Raw genomic sequence first — 25,547 nt, 5'->3', positions numbered from 1 at the left:
ACTGCGCAGTTTTCCATGAGATGAGAAATGTCACAATAGGTTAGGTTGGGTCATTTGACATTTTCCTTCCTCGGGTCGAATTGCGACGGGAGTCCAGGATCGGCCAATTCTCTCGCCGACTGTCTGGAGATTCGTGAAATTATACGCGCAGGTGCCGCCCCATGAGTTTCAGGTGAGACGCGCGTGTTATGTCACCATCCGCCCCAGTTAGCGACCTGTTCCTTGCCAAATAGCCCGCAGCACAATGTAATTGCAATTGGGAAAATGTGAAATACATTCCTATCTTATTTATGTACACACAAGATTAAAAATAACATGTTATTCCATCAATTTCCCTGGGCAATTTTCATTCTTTCGTTCTTACTTATAATTTTCTGGACATTGCGAATTTTTACGAAGAATTTATATAAATTTCGTACTGTAAACAGCTGAAAAAGATCACTGGCCCAGTAATGATTTGTTTTTTATATGTTGATAGTAAATTGTTCGTAAAAAAAACATGAACACAACAAATTCAGTGCAATTTCATTTTTTATTTATTTAACTTTTTGTACATCATATTTATTTATTTAACTTTTTGTACATAATGTTATTTGTACATTGGCGGGCTTATTGCCAAATGGCAATTTCTTCCAACCAACCAATAAAATAAAAGTTTTATTTTTATAATTCAAGTTACAGAACATATTCATTAGACAACATTATTTTTGGTACGTGTATTTTGTACATACACAAATCTGGATTTCTCCCAAGGGGGAGTAGATATATATTTTTTTATTAATATCCCTACAGAGATGAGGTAGAATTTTTTCAAATTCAGGATTATGGATATTCGAGCGTTTACAGGGCTTATGACCTGTCATTGGCTGGGTTAAGGTCATTTAATAACATATATATACAAAAATCAAAAAAATGTTACCTGTGTCGATATTCACTAATAAGCGGAATGGGGAATGTTGTAATACGTAAAGTGGCCACTTAACCCAGCCAATGACAGGTCATAAGCCCTGTAAACGCTCGAATATCCATAATCCTGAATTTGAAAAAATTCTACCTCATCTCTGTAGGGATATTAATAAAAAAATATATTCATTAGAAAAAAAAAGATTAAAAAGCTAAAGATATATAAGTAAGTGTTCAGGAGGGTGCATCATTAAATAGTAAGTGGGATTGTATCGCAGCCAGAAATAATAAGTCTTAATTTATTTTTAAATAAATTAAGGGGCATGTAAAATATATCAATAGATGAAAAAAAAACATTATAGTTTGAGCAAGAATATATAGACAGAGGAAAGAGTGTTGTGCGTAGTTAGCGCTACAGACTGGCAGATGGAATAAATACTTATTTCTTGTCACGCGAAAGGGGACATTGAGATTAATTTTGGAGAGTAGGTTAAAAGAGTCTACTTTATTATTTAATAATTTATGGCCAAAATTAACGGTAACATGAGATGAGGACGACCGAGGAAGACGTGGAATGATCAGATTAACCAAAATATCAAGTCTGGTCATGTCAAAAGCAGGCAGAACCGAAGGGCGCGCATGACAAGATGTATGAATGTGGAATAAACTAGGAATGTATGCCAGGATAGACGTGTGTGGCGGTCCATTCTCTCTGCCTACCCCTACGGAGAAATGGCGTGATGGTAGTAGCAGTAGTAAGGAACCGGCTTCGATTGCAGGATACTGTGGCAGAGCCTGGGCAGGCGCTGGGCAGGGCGCCGGCGGCCGCCGGTGCCCCCGCGCCCGGCGCGCCGCGCCCCCCGGGCGCTCCTCCTGTCCTCGCTGGCCGCTGCCCATTCGGCGGCCGGCTGCGACATAGAAGACCGCAGAATGGCCGTAAGTACGGAAGACTTCATGCTGAAATCGAAGATCATCTTCATGCCGTCATTCGCTTCACATGTCCAAACCAACACTGCTTATCCAGAGACCGACATACGTATAATGAGTTAGAAACTACCTTAAATATATCTTCTCTTCGAGACCGTCGAAATAAATCCCTTCTTCTAGTCCTATTTAAGATGCGCCTAACTACTGAGCTCGATAAAATGAAACATCCCAACTAGAAACCTCAGACAAAACTGACTCTTTCACACCGATAACCATAGAACTAACTATGGTTTCCATTCCCCTATGCCCAGAGTTCTCAGGTCTGCCAACAAACATACCAGTCTTGATTTCTTTGACAACAAGTTGTCTTCTTTCAAAAGATCACTGAGTCAAATTCGATTATAAACGCCTCTCTCCCGCTTCCACTCCCACCGAGTCTACTATATACCATTGTGTCTTTCTACTTTCCTTTATAATCATTTTCCATGTGTAAATATGTCCTTAAAAATGCCCATTGGGCGTATATATAAATAGATAAATAAGTTTGATATGCGCTGTTCGATTGACATAAGTATTTCGGTGTTAATACATATGATTTTTCATCAGGAGTTAGCCAAGGAGATGTCAGATCTAGAAATGCTGAAATCTTCCACTCTGATATGCAAAAAATGCCAGAAGAGGTTACTCATAGACAAAGCCATCAAGAAAAGAGACTACTGCCAGTAAGTATAATCCCTTAAAAGCAATATTTTGAGTATGTCCAAATGTTTGCAGGCTGGCTGGATTTCCTCCTTAGGGAGTTATTGAGAGATCAAAATTTGTTGCAACAGAGTTGTAAATGCCTAGACTTTCATATTCTCGACTCAAAAATGTTTTTCCTCTCTGTTGCAACAAAGTAAGATCTTTTGAAAGAGTGAATTAAAAAAATTCTGAACGCAAAATACTTTTAATTATTAAATGCCACGAGGAAGTATAGTTTCCTGCTTCTGTAAATTGGTTTTTCAGCATCCAGTGGTGTACAGGGCACTGCATTTGTAAACTAAATGCACGTAGTTCAGTCGTCTGTTGCGTGGAGGTAATGTGATCAGTCTTACTCTTCAGTTGCCAGTCTGGAAACAGTGAAATATCGTCATCATCATCATTCCCTTTCCGCACCATTAGCATAGTGGCCGCTTAATGTTTGTGTAGCCACTTTACACTCAGATCCAGTGGTGTACAGGGCACTGCATTTGTAAACTAAATGCACGTAGTTCAGTCGTCTGTTGCGTGGAGGTAATGTGATCAGTCTTACTCTTCAGTTGCCAGTCTGGAAACAGTGAAATATCGTCATCATCATCATTCCCTTTCCGCACCATTAGCATAGTGGCCGCTTAATGTTTGTGTAGCCACTTTACACTCAGATCCAGTGGTGTACAGGGCACTGCATTTGTAAACTAAATGCACGTAGTTCAGTCGTCTGTTGCGTGGAGGTAATGTGATCAGTCTTACTCTTCAGTTGCCAGTCTGGAAACAGTGAAATATCGTCATCATCATCATTCCCTTTCCGCACCAATAGCAAAGTGGCCGCTTAATGTTGCCAAACCGCAAACATTGTATTATCATATCATAAAATTTTGTGTTTTACCACAAAAAATATTTTACTGACTGGACCATAAAAAAAACAGATTCTTTTACTAGGCAAATGTAAAAAAAAAAACATTAATTAATCATTTACTTATTAAGTAAAATGAATACAGATTAATATTATATTAAGGCTTTTTAATACAAAGCCGGGTGAAAAATTCGACTACCCTGGCAATACTAACAAAATGTCCGCCTCGTTTTATTTAAAATCTGACAGACGGTAAAATAATCGAATTCTGAAATTAAATGTGACGCTATTCCTTTTCAATGCCAGCAGTATTTTGACATTTAAAAGCGACTCAACACGGCGTAATTGAATTCAAATTGGCATCTACAGAAAAACTAATGACTAAAACGTAAAACTACTCATTGAATATGAGCAGTTTTATGAGTGTTTTGAAGTGACTTTTGCCTTGTTTAAATATGCAACAATGTTTGATTATGTCCAAATGCTTGCAGACTGGCTGGATTTCCTCCATAGGGAATTGTTCATATTTAAATTTATTTCAACAGAGAGGGAAAATTTTTTGAGAAGGGAATATGGAAGTCTAGGCATTTACAGGGCTTATGACCTGTCATTGGCTGGTTTAAGTGGCCACTTTACACACTGTAACATTCACCATTCTGCCCAAGTTTGAACATCCACATTTCCTCAACTCTTCCATCTGTTGACTTTTGTGAAGTAAAAGAGCTGAAACCTTTATCACGTGGGTGAGATTCATCCGGCTGAACTTTTTCATTGAAATTTTTCCCTCTCTGTTGAAATAAATTTAAATATGAACAACTCCCTAGGGAGGAAATCCAGCCAGTCTGCAAGCATTTGGACATAATCAAACATTGTTGAATTACTACCTGGTAAAAGAAAAAGTATAAAAATTGAAAAATTGTTTTCAGGCGTTGCCTAGTAGGTGATTTGGTTCAGCCGGATGAATCTCACCCGCGTGATAAAGGTTTCAGCTCTTTTACTTCACAAAAGTCAACAGATGGAAGAGTTGAGGAAATGTGGATGTTCAAACTTGGGCAGAATGGTGAATGTTACACAGTGTGTAAAGTGGCCACTTAAACCAGCCAATGACAGGTCATAAGCCCTGTAAATGCCTAGACTTCCATTTTCCCTTCTCAAAAATTTTTCCCTCTCTGTTAAAATAAATTTAAATGTTTAAATATGTTTCGTTTTCAGCCTAAACTAAAACATTCAGTTTTGATCGGTCATTCTTAATTGTTCAAATATTTTCTCGCTCTTTCTGAACTCATAATTTAGAGATGCCAGGCCGAGGAACCGATCGATAGCTATTTTCCATCTGGGTAATCGACCTGTTTCGTCCGCAGGTGTGAGAATAACAGGGCTGTGAAGGACGAAGGCAGCCAATGGCAGCCGTTCCTCGAGACCGATGATATTGTCATATGGAGGAGGGAAGAGAGCGATGGACTGTACTCCTACAAGGGTAGAGAACTATTTTTAATAAATGTTATTAAATATTTGTACATAACCACTTACCGACTTTTCTATATCTACCGGTTTCGAGACGTACCCGTCTCTTCAAACCAACATGCAAAACCTTCACCATTATTGTTGCACAAAAATATAAAACTAACACTAACTGCTTTCTTCTTCAATCAGACATTAACTCTTTTAACCGATGGTGTAAAGTCAATAAATTAGAACTAAATATTAAAAAATGCAAAATAATGTCATTTCATAGAACAAAACAACCAATTTTCTTCGAGTACCTATTAGAAAACTCCAAAATTGATGTAGTCAAGTCCATCAGAGATTTAGGAGTTGTTTTGGACTATAAACTGACATACAACGAGCATATAGATAATACAGTCAATAAATCACTGAAATTACTCGGCTTCATTAACAGAATATCCTCTGATTTTACTAATGTCCGTACAATCAAAACTCTTTATTGCTCGACTGTTCGCCCTCTTCTAGAATATGCCTCCTAGAATAGTGGTCTGGTCTCCATTCCATGTCAATCGCATAAATCACATTGAATCAGTCCAACATCGCTTGCTTCGAAAAATAGCGTGGATGCTCGGACTAGAGAGATGTAATTATTCTTACGCTGAAATAGAGTCAATGTTTAATATTTCTAGTCTACAAAAACGTAGAACTAATATTGACTCCATATATATGTTCGGCATACTAAATGGTATAATCGATGTTCCATCATTACTGGGACAAGTAAAATTCAATATTCCGACTTGTAGATTGAGAAACAATGAAGTACTGTTCATCGATCAGCATAGAACAAGCTATGGCCTTAATTCTGCTGTCGTATTGTTAACTCGAGACAAGATCACCTGGACTTTTTTGGCTTAAGTTTACAAGGATTTAAACGAGCACTAAATAAATAGTCCAGATCTTGTCTCGATGTCCCTTATGTTTGTCAATGCTTCTTTCTTTTTTCTTTAAATGTTTTAAACTACTCTTTTATTGTAATATTTAAACCTTATAAATTGTAATCATGGACAATGTCCGTTAATAAATAAATAAATAAATAAATAAATAACACGACATGCATTTTAATAAGCACATGCACTGATCAAATTATGAAAATATTCTTTTGTTTGAGAATTAATGAAAAAAGAAGAGGGGATGGAGGGAGGGGGTAAGCTTAATAGGTTGAATAGGGTGACCATTACAGTGGAACATCGTATAAAGCTGTTAAAGGAGTCAGTTTTCACAGGGAATTGATTCCCAATATTTTCCCATGATTTACATTGATTTTTGGCATTTGTTGTCCCGACACGTGTATTATGTTGCTTAAAAACTTTCCTTACATCAACATATTTACTTCACTACTACTACTACTACCATCACGCCATTTCCCCGTAGCGGTAGGCAGAGTGAATGGACCGCCACACATGTCTATCCTGGCATACAATCCTAGCCTCGTCCACATTCATACATCTTGTCATGCATGCCCTTCGGTTCTGTCTGCTTTTGACATGACCAGACTTAAGATTTTGGTTTATCTGATCGTGCCGCGTCTTCCTCGGTCGTCCTCGTCTCACGTCGCCGTTCATTTTCGCCATATATACTTGTTTCACCATTCTTTCGTCGTCCATTCGTTCCACGTGACCGAATCATTTCAGAGACCCTTTCTTAATTTTACCAATTATAATTGTCTTAGATTTTTTTTTTACATTTTTTTTTTGCACCCCAACAGGCCAGGAGGCCTAATTACAGTGGTGAATTACATCACAGAGCACCCAGGCTTGAGAAAAATCACATTTTAATTTTTGTGTTCTCACCGGGAATCGAACCCGGAACCTCCCGTGCGTGAGTCAAGCGTCTTGACCACTACACCACGGAGGCCGCCTGATTTACACTCTCGCCTGATTTCATAATTCGTAACCCTGTCATACATTGATTTCCCACACATTCGTCTAAGAGATCGCATTTCAACCGCGTTCACTCGGCTTTCATCCATCCTTCCTCTGCCAGTTCCATGTTTCACTTCCATACATAAGTGTCGGGACTAAAACTCCGTTGTGCACTGCCAGTTTAGCTTCGATTGGCATATTTTTATTAGAAATTACTGTGCTTAGTGCTCCGTTCATTTTGTTGCCCGCATTCACTCTTCTTTCAACATCTTTTTCTACTCTTCCATCTCTTGAAAACACGCTTCCCAGATACGCAAATTCTTCTACTTGCTCGAGACATTCGTTGTTTACATTTATTATGCAGTCAGTAACCTCACTTCCCCTTTCAAATACCATCACTTTTGACTTACTTTCGTTCATCGCCAATTCGCTCTCCAGGCATACATCATACATTCTAGAGACTATTTGCCGCAAATCTACTTTACTTCAGATACTATTTTTTCTCAATTTAAGGGATAAATTTGTGAATTAAAGTATGTTTACTGTTGATAATGACAGTTGATTACGGGCAATATGTCGGGGCCGCACTAGGCATCCATATTTGAGTCTTTATCGAGTAGAGGTCGATTAAAATTTTACTCGAAAATAGCAACAATAACCTTGAAATCGCATCTTAAATGACGTGTCCAAATTTCGGGCCGCTACGACTCGGCGTCTCGGAGATGTGACGGACAAACAAACAAACTCAACACGGGACTTTGGCTCCACGGAGTTGGGATTTATGTCTCAATAAATGTAACATAAGTATATTGTGAATAAAATTAATAAATAAATAAACACACACATGTATTTTCAGTTTTATAAAATAAATATAGGCGAATTATAGAAAAAATAAATTAAAAAATACACAGGTACATATTTAAAAGTATTTACAATGCAAATTAATATCCATTTGGCGATTCTCGACCTGAGTACGGCCTATTTTTTTGCTGCGAACTGTGGCTAATTTAACACCCAATAGTCATAGAATGGTTTTCCTACGTTTAGGCTTCTCTTTAGGTTACGCATTATTGCTCCGAGAACGAGTCTACTTTATTATTTGATAATTTAAGTAAATATGTAAATACAGTGCGTCTATTTTCAATTTCTATGATTTTCTCTGTCCGCAGTGTACGGGCGCTACGCGGAGGTGCGCGCGCAGGACTTCCTGGCCATGCACACGGACCTGGCGTACTGGCGCAGCTGGGACGACTCGGCGCTGGCGCTGCGCACGCTGCCGCCGACCGCCGGGCACCGCCAGCAGCAGGACGTCATCCACTGGGAGACCGAGTGGCCGGTAACAGATCGCAATTGTAATGAAGAATGCAGTTCTTAACTTATTACAACTGAGATGGTGAACGTTTGGAATCGGGTTGCGGTCCCGTGGCCAGCGTTGCCGACTCGCGGATCAGAGGTCCGAGGTTCGAACCCCGCTCTACCCCAACTTGATTTCCATTTTCTAATGGTGAGTTATTTACAACTCGTTGAAAATGGTCTCCAAAATTGAAATATTTCGGTAAATTATAAGAAAAATATTTAAGTATGTCCAAATGCTTGCAGACTGGCTGGATTTCCTTGTATTTAAATTTATTGCAACAGAGAGGGAAAACATTTTTGAGATTTTTGAAAAGTCAACAGATGGAAGAGTTGAGGAAATGTGGATGTTTAAACATGGGCAGAATGTCGAATGTTACACAGTGTCTAAAGTGGCCACTTAAACCAGCCAATGACAACGATGTATGCAAGAAAAGCGATTTGCTTATGAATGTTGATAAATCCAAAGTGATGGTTTTTGAAAGGGACAAATGTTTATCGCAGGGGGCTAAACTAGCAGTTCACAACGGAGTTCTAGTGCCGACTCTAATGTATGGGAGCGAAGCATGAAATTGGAAAAATAATTATGAAAGTAGGTTAAATGCCCTAGAAATGCGATCCCTCAAGTGAATGTGTGGCAAAACGATGTACGATAGGTGTACAAATGTCGAGATCCGTGAACTGTGTACGGCTGAGACATGCATTATCCACAGAATCAAGAAAGGGGCGCTGCGTCAGTTTGGACATGTAGAGCGAATGGACAGCGAAGGAACGGCTGAAAGGATCTACGATGCGAATGTTGATGGACGCAGAAGACGAGGAAGGCCGAGAAAGACATGGCACGATCGAGTCCATCAAATAGTTGAAGATGGACATGTCGAAAGTAGGAATGATCGGCGTGCGTACATGAGGAGATGTATAAATGTAGAGGAAGCGAGGTCTGTATGCAAAGATAGAGTGTTATGGCGTTCTATCTTCTCTGCCTACCCCTACGGTGAAACGGCGTGATGGTTTGTTTGTTTGTTTGTTGTATTTATACATCAATTATTTTAAAGGAAAGTAGAAAGACACAATTTTATGTAAAACAACTTTGACTTTGTTAAATAGCTAATCTAAGGCATGTTTCACATTTTGTAAAATGTTTCCCTCGGCACGGGACACCCCGCTGAGGGAACATTATTCTGTATAAAAAAAAAATAATACAAACATTGTTAAAGTATAAATAAATATAGTAGACTCGTGGGAGTGGACGCGGAGAGAGGTGTTTATAATTGCATTTGATTCAGTGGTCGTTTGAAAGAAGACAACTTGTTATCAAAGCAATCAAGACTGGTATGTTTGTTGGCAGACTGGAGAATTCTGGGCACAGGGTAATGGAAACCATAGTTAGTTCTATGGTTATCGGTATGAAAGAGTCAGTTTTGTCTGAGGTTTCTAGTTGGGATATTTTATCGAGCTCAGTAGTTCAGGCGCATCAAAGAGCGAGTTGTTCTATCCTCTCTGCCTACCCCCACGGAGAAACGGCGTGATGGTTTGTTTGTTTTGTCACGCTCGCAGTACGTTTCGTGTGTTCTTTCGCGCGCGTTGCGTTCGCGACTCGCGTCAGGGAGGGGGAGGTTCATCGGAATTCAAAACACGGACCGTAAATAAATGAAAACTGAATCGCGTGTGCATTTTGATTCCAGCGATTCTTCGCGAATCGGGACTACGTGTACGTCCGTCGCTACGTCCACCTCGGCGGCGACTGCGGCGACCGGGAGAAGCTCATCGTCATGAGCTCGCAGTCCTGCGACCATCCGGACGCCCCCGAGTCCGGGACCCGCGCGGTCAGGGTCAAGCGCTACTGGAGCAACCTGATCATCCGGCCGTTCACCGACTTCGACCAGGTAACGGGCACTCTCTCACCTCTTCTGGTTTCGATCCCAGCCCGGAAAACGCCCATAGAAGAGGGTTTGACAATGATTACTGGATCCTTTTCTAGTATAAAGGGCATTCCAAATAATATAGTTGATTCGCTATACTAGATTAAATTACCTTTTTTATGTACCAACTTGTAAAAACAATTATACCTCGAATTCATTCATTAGACGTGCCTGTAGAAATTATAACGGACTCAGTATTGATGTAGACATTTCTAACTGCACGTTGCATTTGTACAGAAAATTTCTTCATGGGGTCGATTATTTGGGATAGTTGCTGAATGTACATCTTGAGTGGTTTATGCTATGTATATGTGCCGCATGTAATGTATATGTTTGTGTTTGTTTTATATGTGCGTTCGTGTGTGTGCGTGGATGGCTCGGAGTGTACATTCGGTATTTTTATTTATTTTAATTTATTACCTCCATGGAAAACGCAAATGTTAACAATTATTCTTTTGTCACTTGAAATTCTTATTTATTTATTTTTTTTTTTTGTTACATTTAATGTTTATTATTATTTATTATTTAAATCTTAAAATAGGGCACACATATCATACATATTGTTATGTGTGTTCTAATAATAACATTGCAAATATATTTAATTTATAAATTGTTTATCACATATGTCTTGACCATTATTTTAAATTTTGATATGTTTTTTTCTTCATAAATATTTTTTTCCATTTCGTAATACTTTTTAATTGCTTTAAATAAAATGGAATTTTGTGACTTTGCCTTTTTCCTAAATGGAAGTCTAATTTTGTTATTTTCTAGTATTGTGATCGTGTTCACGCTGGTTCCGATCAATTTTTTTCCAAAATTCTGTTTTTTTATTAGAGTTTATAATTTTATGAACAAATATCATTGTATTGTAAAATATTCTTTGTTTATATGTTAATAATTTCATATTTTATATCAAAATGATTTATATAAAATGATGTAACCTTGTAAGAACGTCGTTAACAATTAGGTTTATTTTAGTTTTAAAGCTGATTTTATATATTTATGTTGATTTATATGTCAAGCATTGTATTAAATATCAGTCTCTCTCCTATGTCCGGTTCCTGGAGAATAGATGCATTCGTACGTCTGGCCGTCCACGGAATCCGCAGCACTCGCCGCTAACACCACATCTCGAAAGCTTCAAGCTTAAGCTTAACACATTGTCGTCGGGACACGGCATTTGCCGTTTTTCGCGGACTGTCGGTCAACCGCGGGACACGGCAAATGCCGTTTTTGTCGACTGTCGGTTGTTGGCGGGAAACGGCATTAAACGGGTTTGTTATCAGCGTGAAATAAAACGCCTTGAAGGGTGATTTGCTACCTGGGGTGCTAGGCGACAGTCTGTCGACGTTATTTGAGATGCCTTGTCCGGATTGGCTAGTGTGCCACTTGTAAAGGCGTCGCCAGAAATCTAGAGTTTTATGCGATCTCAATCTCCAGTTTAGTTTGAGTCATTTCACGTATTGGACTATTTTTCATACCGCTCGCACTGTTTTGTTTACTGTTTGGTATTTTCTTATTTGAATATATTAGCATTGTATAGGACGTTACCCCTACAAAAATGTCTTTACAAGCCAATGATAGTGACGATGAAGTGTATGCCGACAATTTATCTAATTGTTCATGGAATGATGACATTGAAGAGTTGTCAGACAAAGAACCGAGTGATGATGAACAAATACCAAGACCTAGAACGTTTCACCGTCGCACTATTGAAAGTGATTCTGATTCGGAGACGAGCTCAGATGAGGATGTGGACGAGTGGTCATCGTTTGATAATCCTCCAGTTCTGGAATCGTTTTTAGGCCGCCGCGGTTTGAATTCAAATGTCCATTGTCCTCAAACTGTAAGTGATGCCATAGAGTTATTTATCGGTGATGATTTGTTTGAATATTTTATAAACGAATCTAATAGATATTACCACCAAAACTCACATAATTACAAATTATATAAAAAATCGGGAAAGTGGAAAAATATTACTTTGAAAGAAATGAAAAAGTTTTAGGGGCTGATTATTTTGATGGGACAAGTTCAAAGGATATAAGGGACGAGTACTGGTCTACTGAACCAACAACCGAAACTCCTTATTTTGCTAAAACGATGTCCAGAGACCGGTTTCGGCAGATATGGAAAGCGTGGCATTTTTCTAACAATGAAGAAATCATAGATAGTTCCGACCGATTATGCAAAGTAAAACCAATTATTGACCACTTTTTACCTAAATTTATTTATTTTTGATGATCAAATGTCAAATATGATTTCTTTGAAAATTTCGATCGAAAATATTATTTGGTTTAGAAATTGTGTCAATTTTAAGAAAGCGATATATTTTTGCGCTAATCGCGAAAAACACCCGCTATAGGCTAGAGTCTATTGTTCGAAGCGCCCGACTACAATGTGTTAAGACAATTATTCACTAAAAATAAGACGTTAAATACTTTTTTTCATGAACAACATCAAAGGAATTATTTTTTCATTCGATCGATTTACATTGATCAATTTGTCCCCTCTCTAGCGTTTTTGCAAAATGATGTAACCTTGTAAGAACTTCGTTAATAATTTAGTTTATTTTAGTTTTAAAGCTGATTTTATATATTTATGTTGATTTATGTGTCAGGCATTGTATTAAAAAAATTAATTATCATACCAAATACAAATGATTTTTCGTGTGTCAATATAAATCACTCCTTAGACGCTATAACAAAGTTATGCTGTCACTTTTTCTGACAACTGTCATTCTAATCATGCTATATTTTAAGAACCAAAGCGATTACACACGCGTTGACTTATGGCTGCAATAACTTAAGCATGTTCATTGTGATCGCTCAAATGCTTAGCATGTAAAACATTTAAGTTTGTAAGTGAAAATTCTTGATGGAAGTTCATTGTAATTTATTATAGAAATAAACGCGAGTGATACTTTGATCCACAAATTTGGAATATCCAGTGACCGGTTTCATCGCTTTCGCGACATCTTCGAGACTGGTATCTTTATTAAAGAGTTAAATGTATTTATACAGAACAGAGGTAAGGATAGATAATTCAAAGTTATATGTAAGTAAATTAAATAAAGTTATTTTTATCTTAAGGATCATTATCAACAAATTTTCTATGGGTTAACTAATGAATTGATATAATGCTATTTTAATGAGTTTAAGTATTTTATTTTATTTTTGGTGTCTCATCCTTCGTGAGTGTGGTTTTGTAAATAATGATTTCTGAAAAACAAAGGGTAAAAAGTCATTAGTAAATTAAACTCATTAAAATAGCATTATATCAATTCATTAGTTAACCCATAGAAAATTTGTTGATAATGATCCTTAAGATAAAAATAACTTTATTTAATTTACTTACATATAACTTTGAATTATCTATCCTTACCTCTGTTCTGTATAAATACATTTAACTTTTTAATAAAGATACCAGTCTCGAAGATGTCGCGAAAGCGATGAAACCGGTCACTGGATATTCCAAATTTGCGGATTAAAGTATCACTCGTGTTTTATTTATATAATAAATGCTCGGCATGTTTTTAAGCACGTCGATAGTTATCCGTGATTGGGCTACAGGTAGCATTATATTCGCCGTCTCGTCCCCAGCCCGGCATCGAGTTCAGCCTGACGTACTTCGACGACCCCGGCACGGCCATTCCCTCGGCGATGCAGGCCTGGGTGGCCGGGCACGCGTGCCCCGACTTCCTGGCCCGGATGAGGACCGCGGCCGCCGGCTACAGGAAGGCCCACAAGCAGGTGGGCAGCTTGAACAGCGCTTATTTGGTAGTTTTAGCAATGTATTATAATTTTTAGAGTAATTAACACTATTGATGATTGTATTACTATCCAACATAACTTAAATAAACTATTTTCGTGGTGCTCAACAAATAAACTCCAACTAAATGTAAAAAAATGCCAAATCATGAGATTTCACAGGACTAAGTTTCCAATAATGTTTAATTATTCTATTGGCAATTCTGAACTTGTATCCGTTTCCGAAATACGTGATTTAGGTGTTATTTTCGATACCAAATTATCATTTATTGGTCACATTAAGAGCATTAGTAATAGATCTCTAAGAATGTTGGGTTTCATTATCAGAACCACTAAATATTTCAAAGATATTGGTGTACTTAAAATAATGTACACGTCACTTGTAAGAAGCATTTTGGAGTACAACTCTACAATCTGGGCTCCTCATTATTCTAGGCACCAATATTGTATTGAAAAGGTCCAAAATAAGTTTTTACGATTTATAAATTTTAAATTAGGTGTTGGTATTGAATTTTTAAATTATGATTTGTTACTGTTTATTTTGAAATTATTAAGACTAAGTGACAGGAGAGTTATAACTGATTTATTAAATTTATATAAAATAATCCATTCCATGTTTGAAACCCCTGCACTTTTATCACTAATTAGTTTTAATGTACCAAAAAGGACAACTCGGCAAACCTACCGATACAGTGGCAACAATACTTCGACATCATATGGTCAAAATGCAGTCATCAATAGACTTCACTCTCTAGGCAATGAGTACCAGGACATTGGTGACTCATTTCACATGAAATTTATTACATATAGAACAACGGCTCTTCTTCTTTATTTTATTGGTAATAGTTCTAGGTAACTATTTGTTACTTTTGTTAAAAATTTGTTTTAAACTTCTTTATTAGTGTTTTTTTTTTCCTTTTTTCGTTTCTTTTCTTAATTAATTTATAAGTAAAAAATATTTCTCTTTATCATTTTTTTTACATCATTATATATTTTTATACATAAACATATACTATTTACCTAAATATTAGTTTTCAATAATAATACATATATATATATTTTTTTAATGTTATTCAAAATTACTTCTTAGTTATTTTTTTAACTGGTTCAAAGTATTTCTAATACCAAATTATCTTTTTTTATCAATAATTCTACACAACATTATTTTTTGGTATGTGTATTTTTTTGTACATACACAAATCTGGATTTCTCCCGAGGGGAAGTAGGTATATATATATATATATTTTTTTTTATCATTGTCGATATTCGCTAATAAGCGGAATGGGGAATGTTGTACGTAAAGTGGCCACTCAACCCACCCAATGACAGGTCATAAGCCCTGTAAACGCTCGAATATCGATAATCCTGAATTTGAAAAAAAAAATTCTACCTCATCTCTGTAGGAATATTGATAAAAAAAAAAATATATAAATAATTCTACAACTGGTAATATTTTATTATTTTATATAGTTTATATTTCTTAGACTTTCTAAATTAATAATATTGTTTTAAATGCTCTGTATTACTTATAATTATGCTTACATGTATGTATATTTAATTGTATTTGTAACTAATATGTGAAAGGCACTAAGTGCCGTTTATTTCAATAAAATAAAAATAAAATAAAAAAATAATTAATGATCCACTAAAAGGCCATTTACTAGTAGACCATAGAATGGATATAACAATACTTTGTTTACAGATTATCGCTTTTTTAATTTCTAAGATTTCCAAGCTGTCTAATTTTTTTATTTTTTTATTAATAAATTTCATAAAACGTACATGTTGTGGGGGTGGTCTGCGGCCTTTGGCTTACCTGTCGGGGTCTCTGCACACGCTGTGTGTAACTTTTATACGCACAGGCGTGTGCGTGAGGTAGGATTAGGCAATCGTCCTTTTTACCTGCATCTGTCCGCTCGGGGCCTTGTGTCCCTTCTGGAGCCTGCAATCGGTCCCGTCGGTACCTTATGACCTCTCGCTCGACACCCTACTACGTTCTTTTCAGAAGGTGGCGGGGAAAAGGATTCACATATATATTATCACACAAGAAATAAGAACGGCTTACTTACACGGATAACACTATTTATTTTATGAGAAAACTGGCGTGTAATACAAAGATATTTTATTACACGTTCGATAAAATCTAACTTACTTCGAATTTATATCTAACACGTGTTTTGTAGAAGACTAATTTTATGTGAGGAAGTACTGCAGTCGAGTTTCGGACAAGGAGAGAAGGACGGGCCTTGAACTTCGCGCCTTTTATAGCCTTTGTTCTTGTCGCCCTCTACTTCCGGCTGGGTATCGAACCGCAGGCTGGTAACTTAACGAGTTGCGTTCGCTTGCGTGGTTTCGCTCCTCGGTAGGTCCTTGAGGATTGTTTATGACGGAGGCGCCACAATGTTTTTAAAAATTCTATACATATCTACTTTTACACATCTGGTAAATGTTATCACTGTAACTCTCCAAAAAAAGAGACTAACTCTTGCGCTTGGAGAGTGACTTACACTGTTTTAGTTGTTTATCCATAAGAGTTTATATAATTTCAAATACGAGTACATGAGAAAAAAAAAACAAAAGACATATAGACGATATTCCAACTTTTTTATACCATCTGAATAATACGATTTCGGGAACCTCTCAAAATACGCGTTAGTTTCGGTAATCGCTTCTTCGTTTGAGCTGAATCTTTTCCCTGCGAGCCATTATTTCAAGTTTGGAAACAGGAAAAAGTCACTAGGAGCTAAATCTGGACTATAAGGCGGATGATCAACCGATTCGAAGTGTATTTCACGTAATTTCAGCATCGTATCTAATGCTGCGTGAACCGGTGCGTTGTCTCGAAGAAAGAGCACTTTTTTCTCCTTTAAATGTGATCGTTTTTCCTTGATTGCATCATTCGATTGATCCAATAATGCGCGATAATACTTGGATACGTGGATCTTTTTTCGAGATAATCGATGAGCAATATTCCGAGTGCATCCCAAAATACAGAGGCCATAACCTTGCCAGCCGATTTCACTGCCTTTGCCTTCTTCGGAGCACTTCCACCAGCTTCCACCCATTGTTTGGATTGATTTTTGGTTTCAGGTGTACAGTGGTGCACCCACGTTTCATCGACAGTTATTAATCGACGCCAAAATTCAACAGGATTACGCTTTATCATGTCCAAACACCGCTGCGAAGTGGTCTCTCGAACTCGTTTTTGTTCGACACTGAGCAAACGCGGCACCCATCTTGCCGATAGCTTTTTCATATGCAAATGTTCATCCAAAATGTTGAACACACGCTCATATGAGATGTTTACCATTTCAACAATCTCACGCAACTTCACTCGGCGATCATTCATAACTATATCGAGGATTTTCTTGATATTTTCTTCAGTAACCACCTCCTTTGGCCTTTCCGTTGATGGTATTGTTGCAGTGCTCGTTCGGCTGCGTTTAAATTCAGCAATCCAATATTTGACCATGTAATCTGACGGAGCAGACTCACCGTAATGTTTATCGAGCTTTTCTTTTGTTTCTTTCGCCGTTTTCCCCTTCAAATAATCGTGTTTAATCACTGCACCAAATTCGCTTTTTTCCTTTTGTCAAGAAACACAAAAGTTGTTTACTTCAAACGACTACAACAAATAAACTAATCGATGAATTTGGGTGACATTTTAACAGCTGCCGTTTGACAGATCGCAATTTGGAAAAAAAAAATCTTTTTTGTGTTTGTGCTGCCATCTAGCGCTAGGTAGCTTCATTATCGATCCGCCCTCGCATGTATACTGTAAAAAAACAACAATACAAAGCTCACATGACACCTAACTTAGATTGACTCGAACAACATAATCTAATAAAGCCATAATTTCCTTACAGAATACTCCGTCACCAGCAAAGGTGGACGTCCAGATCACAATAACAGACCCTGCGCCACTTTCTGCCTTGAACCACTTTGCTACAGAAGTAAGTCAACCCATTTTAAAAATTATTAATAAAAAAATATTTTATCTTTTGATATATAATTCCTCTGTACATGTGATGTCACCATATTCCTAAACGGCTTAACCGATTTACGTGCGGTTTTCAGAGAAATATAGATCTTTGCGCTGTGCATGTTCGTAGATATTAAAATCTTTAATCAAACGTGTAAAAAGTTTACCAGAGTTGCATTCGAGGAGAACGCATTAGCAAAAAAAATTGAAAGATGTGTTTTTTTTGCGTATAAAAAAGTTTGTTTTTGAATGTTTACAAACAGCATTTGTTTTTTGTGGATCTCAATCAGATTCTTTTCTTAAATTCCTTATAATTTCTACCCATTTATATATATTTTTTGGATTTTCGGTAACACTAAAATAATATAAAATTCAATACATTTAAAACAAACCGCATTCCTACGTAAGTACACCCCTCTGTTGCTGAGAAGACCGGAGTTTGACGTTTGCAAAAAGAATGCCGTATTTGAAAAAATATTTATTTTATGTTTTGGAATTCAACCACAAACAAGTACCTACTTAAATTCAATATTTGTTTAATATCAACAATTTTTAGTTATGGAATCAAATCACAAACAAGTACCTAGATGAAAAGTTTAATTTTCAAGATAATAGCAGGCAAGCCAACGTTCGGGCAGGACAACGTCTGTCGCAAGTTTATTTATAAAAATTACATATTATAACAGCGATTGAAAACTTCTAAGAGAAGAAAAGGGAATTCTAGGCACTCACAGAGCTTGTGGCCTGCCATTAGTTTATGTGGCTAACAGTTTTGTAATCTATTACAACGGAGATGAAAAACATTTTAGAGAATTTAATACAGAAGTCATCTACAGGGCATTTACAGGGCTTATGACCTGTCTTTGGCTGGTTTAAGTGGCCACTTTACGCACTGTGTAACATTCACCATTCTGCCCATATTTGAATATCTGTATTCCTTCAATTCTTTCATCTGTTGATGTTTGTAAAGTTAAAGAGCTGAAACCTTTATTTATGCGGGTGAGATTCATCTAATTGAATTATTTCACCTGCATACTAGACTAGGCAACGCCTGAAAATGTTTTTTTTCCATTTCTATACTTCTTCATGGACCAGGTGGATTTCTTGACAATATTTTGAGTTTGTCCAAATTTTTGTAGACAAGGACTGGATTCAACTCCCTGGGGAGCTGTTAATATTAACATATTACAACAGAGATGAAGAATATTTTAGAGAAGGCAATATATAAGTCTAAACATTTACAGGGTGTATGACCTGTCATTAGCTGGTTTAAGTGGCCACTTTACCAACTGTGTAACATTCATCATTCTGTCTATGTTTGTACATCCACGTTCCTTCAATTCTATCATCTGAATGTACATTTCGCCACATTATTTCGCTGCCTTATGTTTGTCAACGCTTTTTTCTTTTTTAAAAGTGTTATTTTATTGTAATATTTTAGCCCTATAAATTGTATACATGGACACTGTCCATTAATAAATAAATAAATAAAATCGACAACTTACTTTCACTATCCATTAAAACCATTAAATTGAGAAAATGTTTAAAAAGGCTATAAAAAAATGGATAGTGGAGCTGGGTAGAAGTAAAATGGATTGTCTCATTCGCCCAAACCAATATTGAATCAACTGCTCCACAAGTGTATAGCTTATGTTAGGTTTTTTGTTCTTTCATTGTGCGTTTTGTAAATAAATAATATAGATGTACATAAATTAATTATTAATATAAATACGTAGTGTTTAAAACTGTCTGAACATTTTGTTAATTATCTCTGTTTATTAAGTTAGTCTTCTGTGTTTATTCTCAAATGTAAAAATATTTTTAAAAAAAGTATATTGTTAAGTGTCCTCGGCACGGGTAACCCCAGTGAGGCACATTATTTTTATTATTAACAAGCGGACCCGACAGACATTGTCCTGCCCGAACGTTAGCTTGCCTGCTATTAGCTGGTCGAACAAACATTTTTTTCGTAATTAATTACACACGATATTTATTTTGGACTTGTTTAAGCTATTTATGTATTCGTATGATTGGCTAAGAGGCCTCATCGCACTCAAATCAAAGTCGTGCAAAATCACTACTCTAGTGCCTAAATCTATGGATAAAATACGTGAATGCGTGTTGATGAAGAAAAGTCAGACAGCATTTTACCCTGAGCCTTTTAAAATTCACCTCATGCCCAACGCGAAATTAGTCATTCTTTAATCGCCAGCCGTGTTTTGATGTGAGCTTGACATTTAATTCGAAACCAAAACAAAGAACTAAGACAGACCAGATCTTGTCTTGTAGTAATTTATTTATTTTTTTGTCCTAGCTTTAATTTTATTTTGTTGTATTTTATTTCATTAATTTGTACCTGTATTTAGTATAAGAAAATGTGTTTACCATTGTGGAATGGACTGTATAAGTCCGTCAATACATAAATAATAATAAAATAAAAATGACCGTATCCTTAAAACGCGCAAAAACTTTCCGGATAAAAGGAAAAATACTTTTCATTGATATGTAAGTACCTAATTACTTGTTTATGATTGGATTCCAAAACGAAACATTTTTAATATTCAAATATTGGATTTAATTACATAGGTAGGTACCTTGGTACTTGTTTCTGGTTGAATTCCAAAACATGAAATAATAATTTTTCAAATAAAGAATTCTTTTTGCAAATGTCAAACTCTATGCCTGTGGTGCATTCCGTGTAAGAATCTGTTTTTCAAAAATGTCTCGAATGTCTGTTAAAATTGTTTAAACATTACTAAAAATCCATTAAAAATATGTTGATATGAAGAAATTGTTAGGAAATTAATAAATTCAGTATCCATTGAAAATGATTGATGTTTGAAAACGTTAAAATACAAAGTTTTTTAATTTACAAAAAAACAACATTCTCCAAATTTTTTGGAATTTGCATTTCAGTCGAATGCAACCCTGGAAAATCGATGAAAACACATATTTGCTTCTAACTTTTTTTCTACTCAATATATTGAAGATGTTATTGTTTGTAAACCTCGAGTATGTAAATTAGAAAATTTTGCAAAAAACCGCACGTAAATCTGTCAAGCCATTTTCGAGTTTTTGCGAGACACAACACGGCGATTCATTTATATATATAGATTATAGTTTGTAAGAGAAAAAACAAAGAATTAAGAATAGTCCATAAGGATCGTAGAATCATATTTGAATACATCGAACTGTGTCCAATAATTCCCCCACTTAGACACACTTTCGCCGCGAGTAATATTGCCAGATCGCGAAGAATATAACCATAACACAAATGCAAGGTAAAAAAATAAATATTTGTTAATTTTTCTAAAATTTTATTGTGCACTCGGAAAAATTGATTGACACAACAGAGTAGTTAAGTAAAGGGTCATTTAATAAGAGTAATTGAATTAATGAATTTTAAACTTAAAATATAAAACAAATTTTATTTTACATAAAACGGATATTTTTATATCATGTTAAATAATATTTTATGTTTTAAAGATAATGTCGGCCAAATTTCCACCACGGCGTTGTTTAATCCGAGGTTCAATTTTCATTATTTCTCTTATTATATGAGCAAAGTAGGGTTAGCATTTTTACTACCCTGGCAACACTCGCGAAATTTCCATTTTGTTTCTTCGACAATCTGACAGATGAAAAAATAATTAAATTTATAAAAATTAAGTAATGCATTTGTGACAAACACATTCATTTGATAATTACACGTGAAATGTGATTGCATCCTGTTTCTTTAAGATCCTAGCAGTATTTCACAACACGGCATAGTTGAATTCAAATCAGGAGTTGCGTACAGATCGACGTCTACAAAGAAACTAATGGGTCAAAACGTAAACCTACTCGTTTATGAGTAGTTGGGTTGCATTCTGTTTGATTTGCGTATGCGGTTTCTGGACTATTCTTAATTCTATGAGAAAAAATATGAATAAATAAATAAATAAATGTTGGTGCATGAGAAGATCTGCAAATGTAGAGGACGCAAAGTCCAGGTAAAAACAGTGGCATCTGTCTTCTCTGTCTTCTCTGTCTTCTCTGTCTTCTCTGTCTTCTCTGTCTTCAGCTCACGGAACAACGCAGTGGTTTTTTTTTGCGTATTTGGATTCAAAATATTAATTTTTTTTTCTAGGCACCGCAAGCTGATTTGGACCCGCCAATTATCACTTCGGAAACCGAGAATGATCTTTTTAAATTGGCGCAGTCGGATGAAGAGCATCCCGAATCTAAAGATGAGGTAATTTTTAGCAAGTTTCAACAGAGATGGAAAACATTTTATATAAGGAACAGAATGAAGCTATCGGACCTTTGTATAAGGGAAAATAAATGTCGAAGAAAATCGATTCAGGCAGAGGAAAACTTGTGAAAATCCAGCGCTCCCCGAACACTAGATTAGAATGACAGTTGTCAGCAGAAGTGACGACATAACTTTGTAGTAACGTCTAAGGAGTGATTATTGACACACGAAAAATCATTCGCATTTGGTATGTTAATTAATTTTTTTAATACAAAGCTTGACATATAAATCAACATAAATATATAAAATCAGCTTTAAAACTAAAATAAACTAAATTATTAACAAAGTTCTTACAAGGTTACATCATTTTGCAAAAGCGTTAGAGATGGGACAAATTGATCAATGTAAATTGATCGAATGAAAAAATAATTCGTTTGATGTTTTTATTTATATCACTACAGAGATGGGTAGAATTTTTGTTTCAAGATTATGGATATTCGAGCGTTTACAGGGCTTATGACCTGTCATAGGTTGGGTTCAAGTGGCCACTTTTATGTAGGTACTACAACATTCCCCATTCCGCTTATTAGCGAATATCCATATCGGTGACATTTTTGGTTTTTGTATATATGTCATGAAACAAGGAAAGCTTTCGCTAGCGCGTTTGGAGCGCCATCTATGTATTTGATATTGAGGTTAAGTATTAAAGCAAATTACTTTATTTATGTAGCTAAGACTCTATCCGAGTTAAATTAATTACTAGTAATCGCCTGCAGATGACTCTGCAATTTATTTTTACTTAATTTTTTGACCAGATCTTGTTTACACAATATTATTTTTGGTATGTGTATATATATTTACATATTTATACACACACAATTCTGGGTTTTATCCCAAGGGGGAGTAGGTATATTTTTATTTAGATCACTACAGAGATGGGTAGAATTTTTGTTTCATTTGATGTTGTTCATGAAAAAAAGTATTTAACGTCTTAATTTTTAGTGAATAATTGTCTTGAGCTTAAGCTTGAAGCTTTCGAGATGTGGTGTTGGCGGCGAGTGCTGCGAATTCCGTGGACGGCTAGACGTACGAATGCATCTATTCTCCAGGAACTGGACATAGGAGAGAGACTGATATCCATGTGCGAGAAAATAATCCTGCAGTTCTTCGGGCATATTTCCAGGAATTCTCCTGGGAAGTGTCGAAGGGACAAGGTCGCGTGGACGTCAACCGACAAGATGGAGCGGCACAGTCACCGAGTTATCAGAATCATCGCTGACGAATGCCTATAGAAGAGCACAAGACGTTCCAGATGGAGGGAGACTGTCCACAGACGAGCCGTGCCTGGAGTCAGGCGTAATCACCATCCTCAGACATGAGGCCCGGATTGAATAAAAAAAGAATTGTCTTAAACACACTATAATAGGCTTGTTTTAGCGTTTTTATATCAATTTATGAAAACAGAGTTTCATGTTTGCATAAAAAAAAAAACTGATTAAATCAATTTGATCGGTACAGGACATCTATCTCCCTTTGTTAACCATGGAGTTGAAACAGTGTTTGATTTATTTAGTTTTTTATTGCTTAATTCTTGGTATGAACACTTGACCAATTTACTACTATACTCTATTTTTTATAAATTTATTGATATTGTTTTAACTTTGCTGGAATTCCTCTCATCCATGCGCTTTGTAGCTGCACGATGATTGGTTATCTAGCTATCATTCATTCAACTTTAAAATACCTTAATTTTGTAAACGGGGTCTAGAATTTCAATCGTCTATGCGCTTAGTAGCAGCAAGGCGTGTTGTAATCTTACTCCTTTTTACTATTCATATTATTATTATTTTGTAATACACTAAATTTATTTGTCAATTTTTAAAATGTGTAAATGAGGGCTAAATTTCTAACTGTCTATGCGCTCTGTAGCTGCAAGACGTCCTGTAATCTAGCTCCTATCTATTATAATTTTTGATTGATCTTAATTGAAAACGAGGAACTAGAATCCCAGCCGTCCATGCGCTCTGTAGCTGCAAGACGTACTGGGATATTTATTAATTGTACAGCGCGCTTGAGGTGATTTTCACAAAAATGGCGCTTTATAAATTATCCAACTATATATATGATCAGTGATCAGTGATTTTGTCGCTGTCAATAGAAGCTCAGTTTGTAATAGTGACAAATAATGTTTGAATAAGTATAGATGTAAATATTGTGTTGTAAATATATATTAGACTATGTTAATCATAGAACTAAATAAAATAAATAATAATAATAATAAAAAAATAAGATCAAACTGATAATATTGTTATTTTTTGTTTCCAGCCCATCTCGCTCAAGTCCTACATACAATCGGATTCCGCGGTTCGTAAAGACGATTCGAAGTCAAAATCGCAGAGTGACCGACACACAGAAGAGTTCCTACGGCTTCTGAGCGGTCTGAAAGAACAGGAAATCGAAACGGCGCCCGGACAAGGCCAAGGAGCGTCGAAATCCGCCGAGAAGGAGCTCGCGGCGGGCGCGAAGGTCGCCGACCTCGACGCGGAGAGGCCGCGCGCGGGCGCCGGCGACCGGTGCCGGAACGTGGCGGCGGAGCGGACGCACGAGCAGGGCTACGAAGCGCCGACCAAGGACATGAACTACTGGCACATCTGGCCCCTGTACTACTTCGCGTGACCCGCGAGGAACGCGTGATTTGCACACGATTGACGCAGATTTCTCATGCAAGGGAACACAACATGCCACTGAAAACGTACCGGGATTTCATTAAAAAAATTAGTCCAAATTCCTGTAGACAAGGACTGGATTCGACCCTAGGCAGCTGCCAATACTAACATTTTAGAGACGGGAATTTAGAAGTCTTGGCATCTACAGGGCTTATGATCTGTCATCTTTATTTAGTTTTTTATCATTTACTTTTTGTGCTGTTCATGTTCACTTAATTGCCATACTTACTAGTTCTTTGATCGATGTATTATTATTGAATTTTTAAATTATTTATTTATGTTGTTGAAATTCCACTTGTCGATGCGTTTTGTAGCTGCAAGACTTTTTGTGATGCTAGCTATCATATTATGTAAATGTTATCAACTATCGAATATCTAAATTTAGTAAATGGGGTCTAGAACTTCAACCGCCCATGCGCTCAGTAGCTGCAAGACTTGTTGTAATCTAACTTCTATTTTTATAAATTTGCTTTTTATTTAGTTTTTTTAAATATCACTTAAACTCTAAACTTCATTGTCAAATAAAATTTAAAAAATGTAAATGGGGGCTAGATTTCTTACTGTCCATGCGCTCTGTAGCTGCAAGACGTGATATTATCTAGCTCTTTAAACCCGCCAACGACAGGTCATAAGCCCTGTAGATGCCTAGACTTCTATATTACCTTCTTTAAAATGTTCTTCATCTCTGTTGTAATATGTATGTGTTCATTGTTTATCATTTGTCAATGTCGAAAACATTCCAACTTTTGTGTAGATTTGATTATTCACACT

The 25,547-nt window shown here is 36.3% G+C and overlaps 1 protein-coding gene across 2 annotated transcripts; it reads left to right on the top strand.

Annotated features, from left to right (window-relative positions):
- Window positions 1-25,312, top strand: LOC148278692 (uncharacterized). 2 transcript variants are annotated; one of them, XM_088231036.1, is made up of 10 exons: window positions 1-172; window positions 1,683-1,839; window positions 2,437-2,552; window positions 4,783-4,898; window positions 7,959-8,125; window positions 9,828-10,028; window positions 13,667-13,816; window positions 17,701-17,787; window positions 21,946-22,050; window positions 24,376-25,312. In XM_088231036.1, the coding sequence occupies exons 1-10, from the start codon at window positions 162-164 to the stop codon at window positions 24,724-24,726; spliced, it is 1,461 nt and encodes a 486-aa protein (XP_088087162.1). In that variant the 5' UTR covers window positions 1-161; the 3' UTR covers window positions 24,727-25,312. The 2 variants fall into 2 exon arrangements, with proteins under 2 accessions (XP_088087162.1, XP_088087161.1); XM_088231035.1 differs by having other exon boundaries at window positions 30-172; window positions 13,667-13,843; window positions 24,376-24,877.
- Window positions 25,313-25,547: the final 235 nt, after the last annotated feature.

This window comes from Micrasema longulum, unplaced genomic scaffold, assembly GCF_059751315.1.
Source record: "Micrasema longulum isolate JH-2025_06_02 unplaced genomic scaffold, ASM5975131v1 h1tg000842l, whole genome shotgun sequence".
Lineage (NCBI taxonomy): Eukaryota > Metazoa > Arthropoda > Insecta > Trichoptera > Brachycentridae > Micrasema > Micrasema longulum.
This window is presented reverse-complemented; position numbering and strand designations above follow the sequence as displayed.

Excerpts from the sequence above, each read along its gene's own strand:
- LOC148278692 (XM_088231035.1), top strand. Across the intron at positions 1,840-2,436 it reads TAGAAGACCGCAGAATGGCC|GAGTTAGCCAAGGAGATGTC; the intron begins GTAAGTACGGAA and ends ATTTTTCATCAG. Across the intron at positions 2,553-4,782 it reads AAGAAAAGAGACTACTGCCA|GTGTGAGAATAACAGGGCTG; the intron begins GTAAGTATAATC and ends TTTCGTCCGCAG.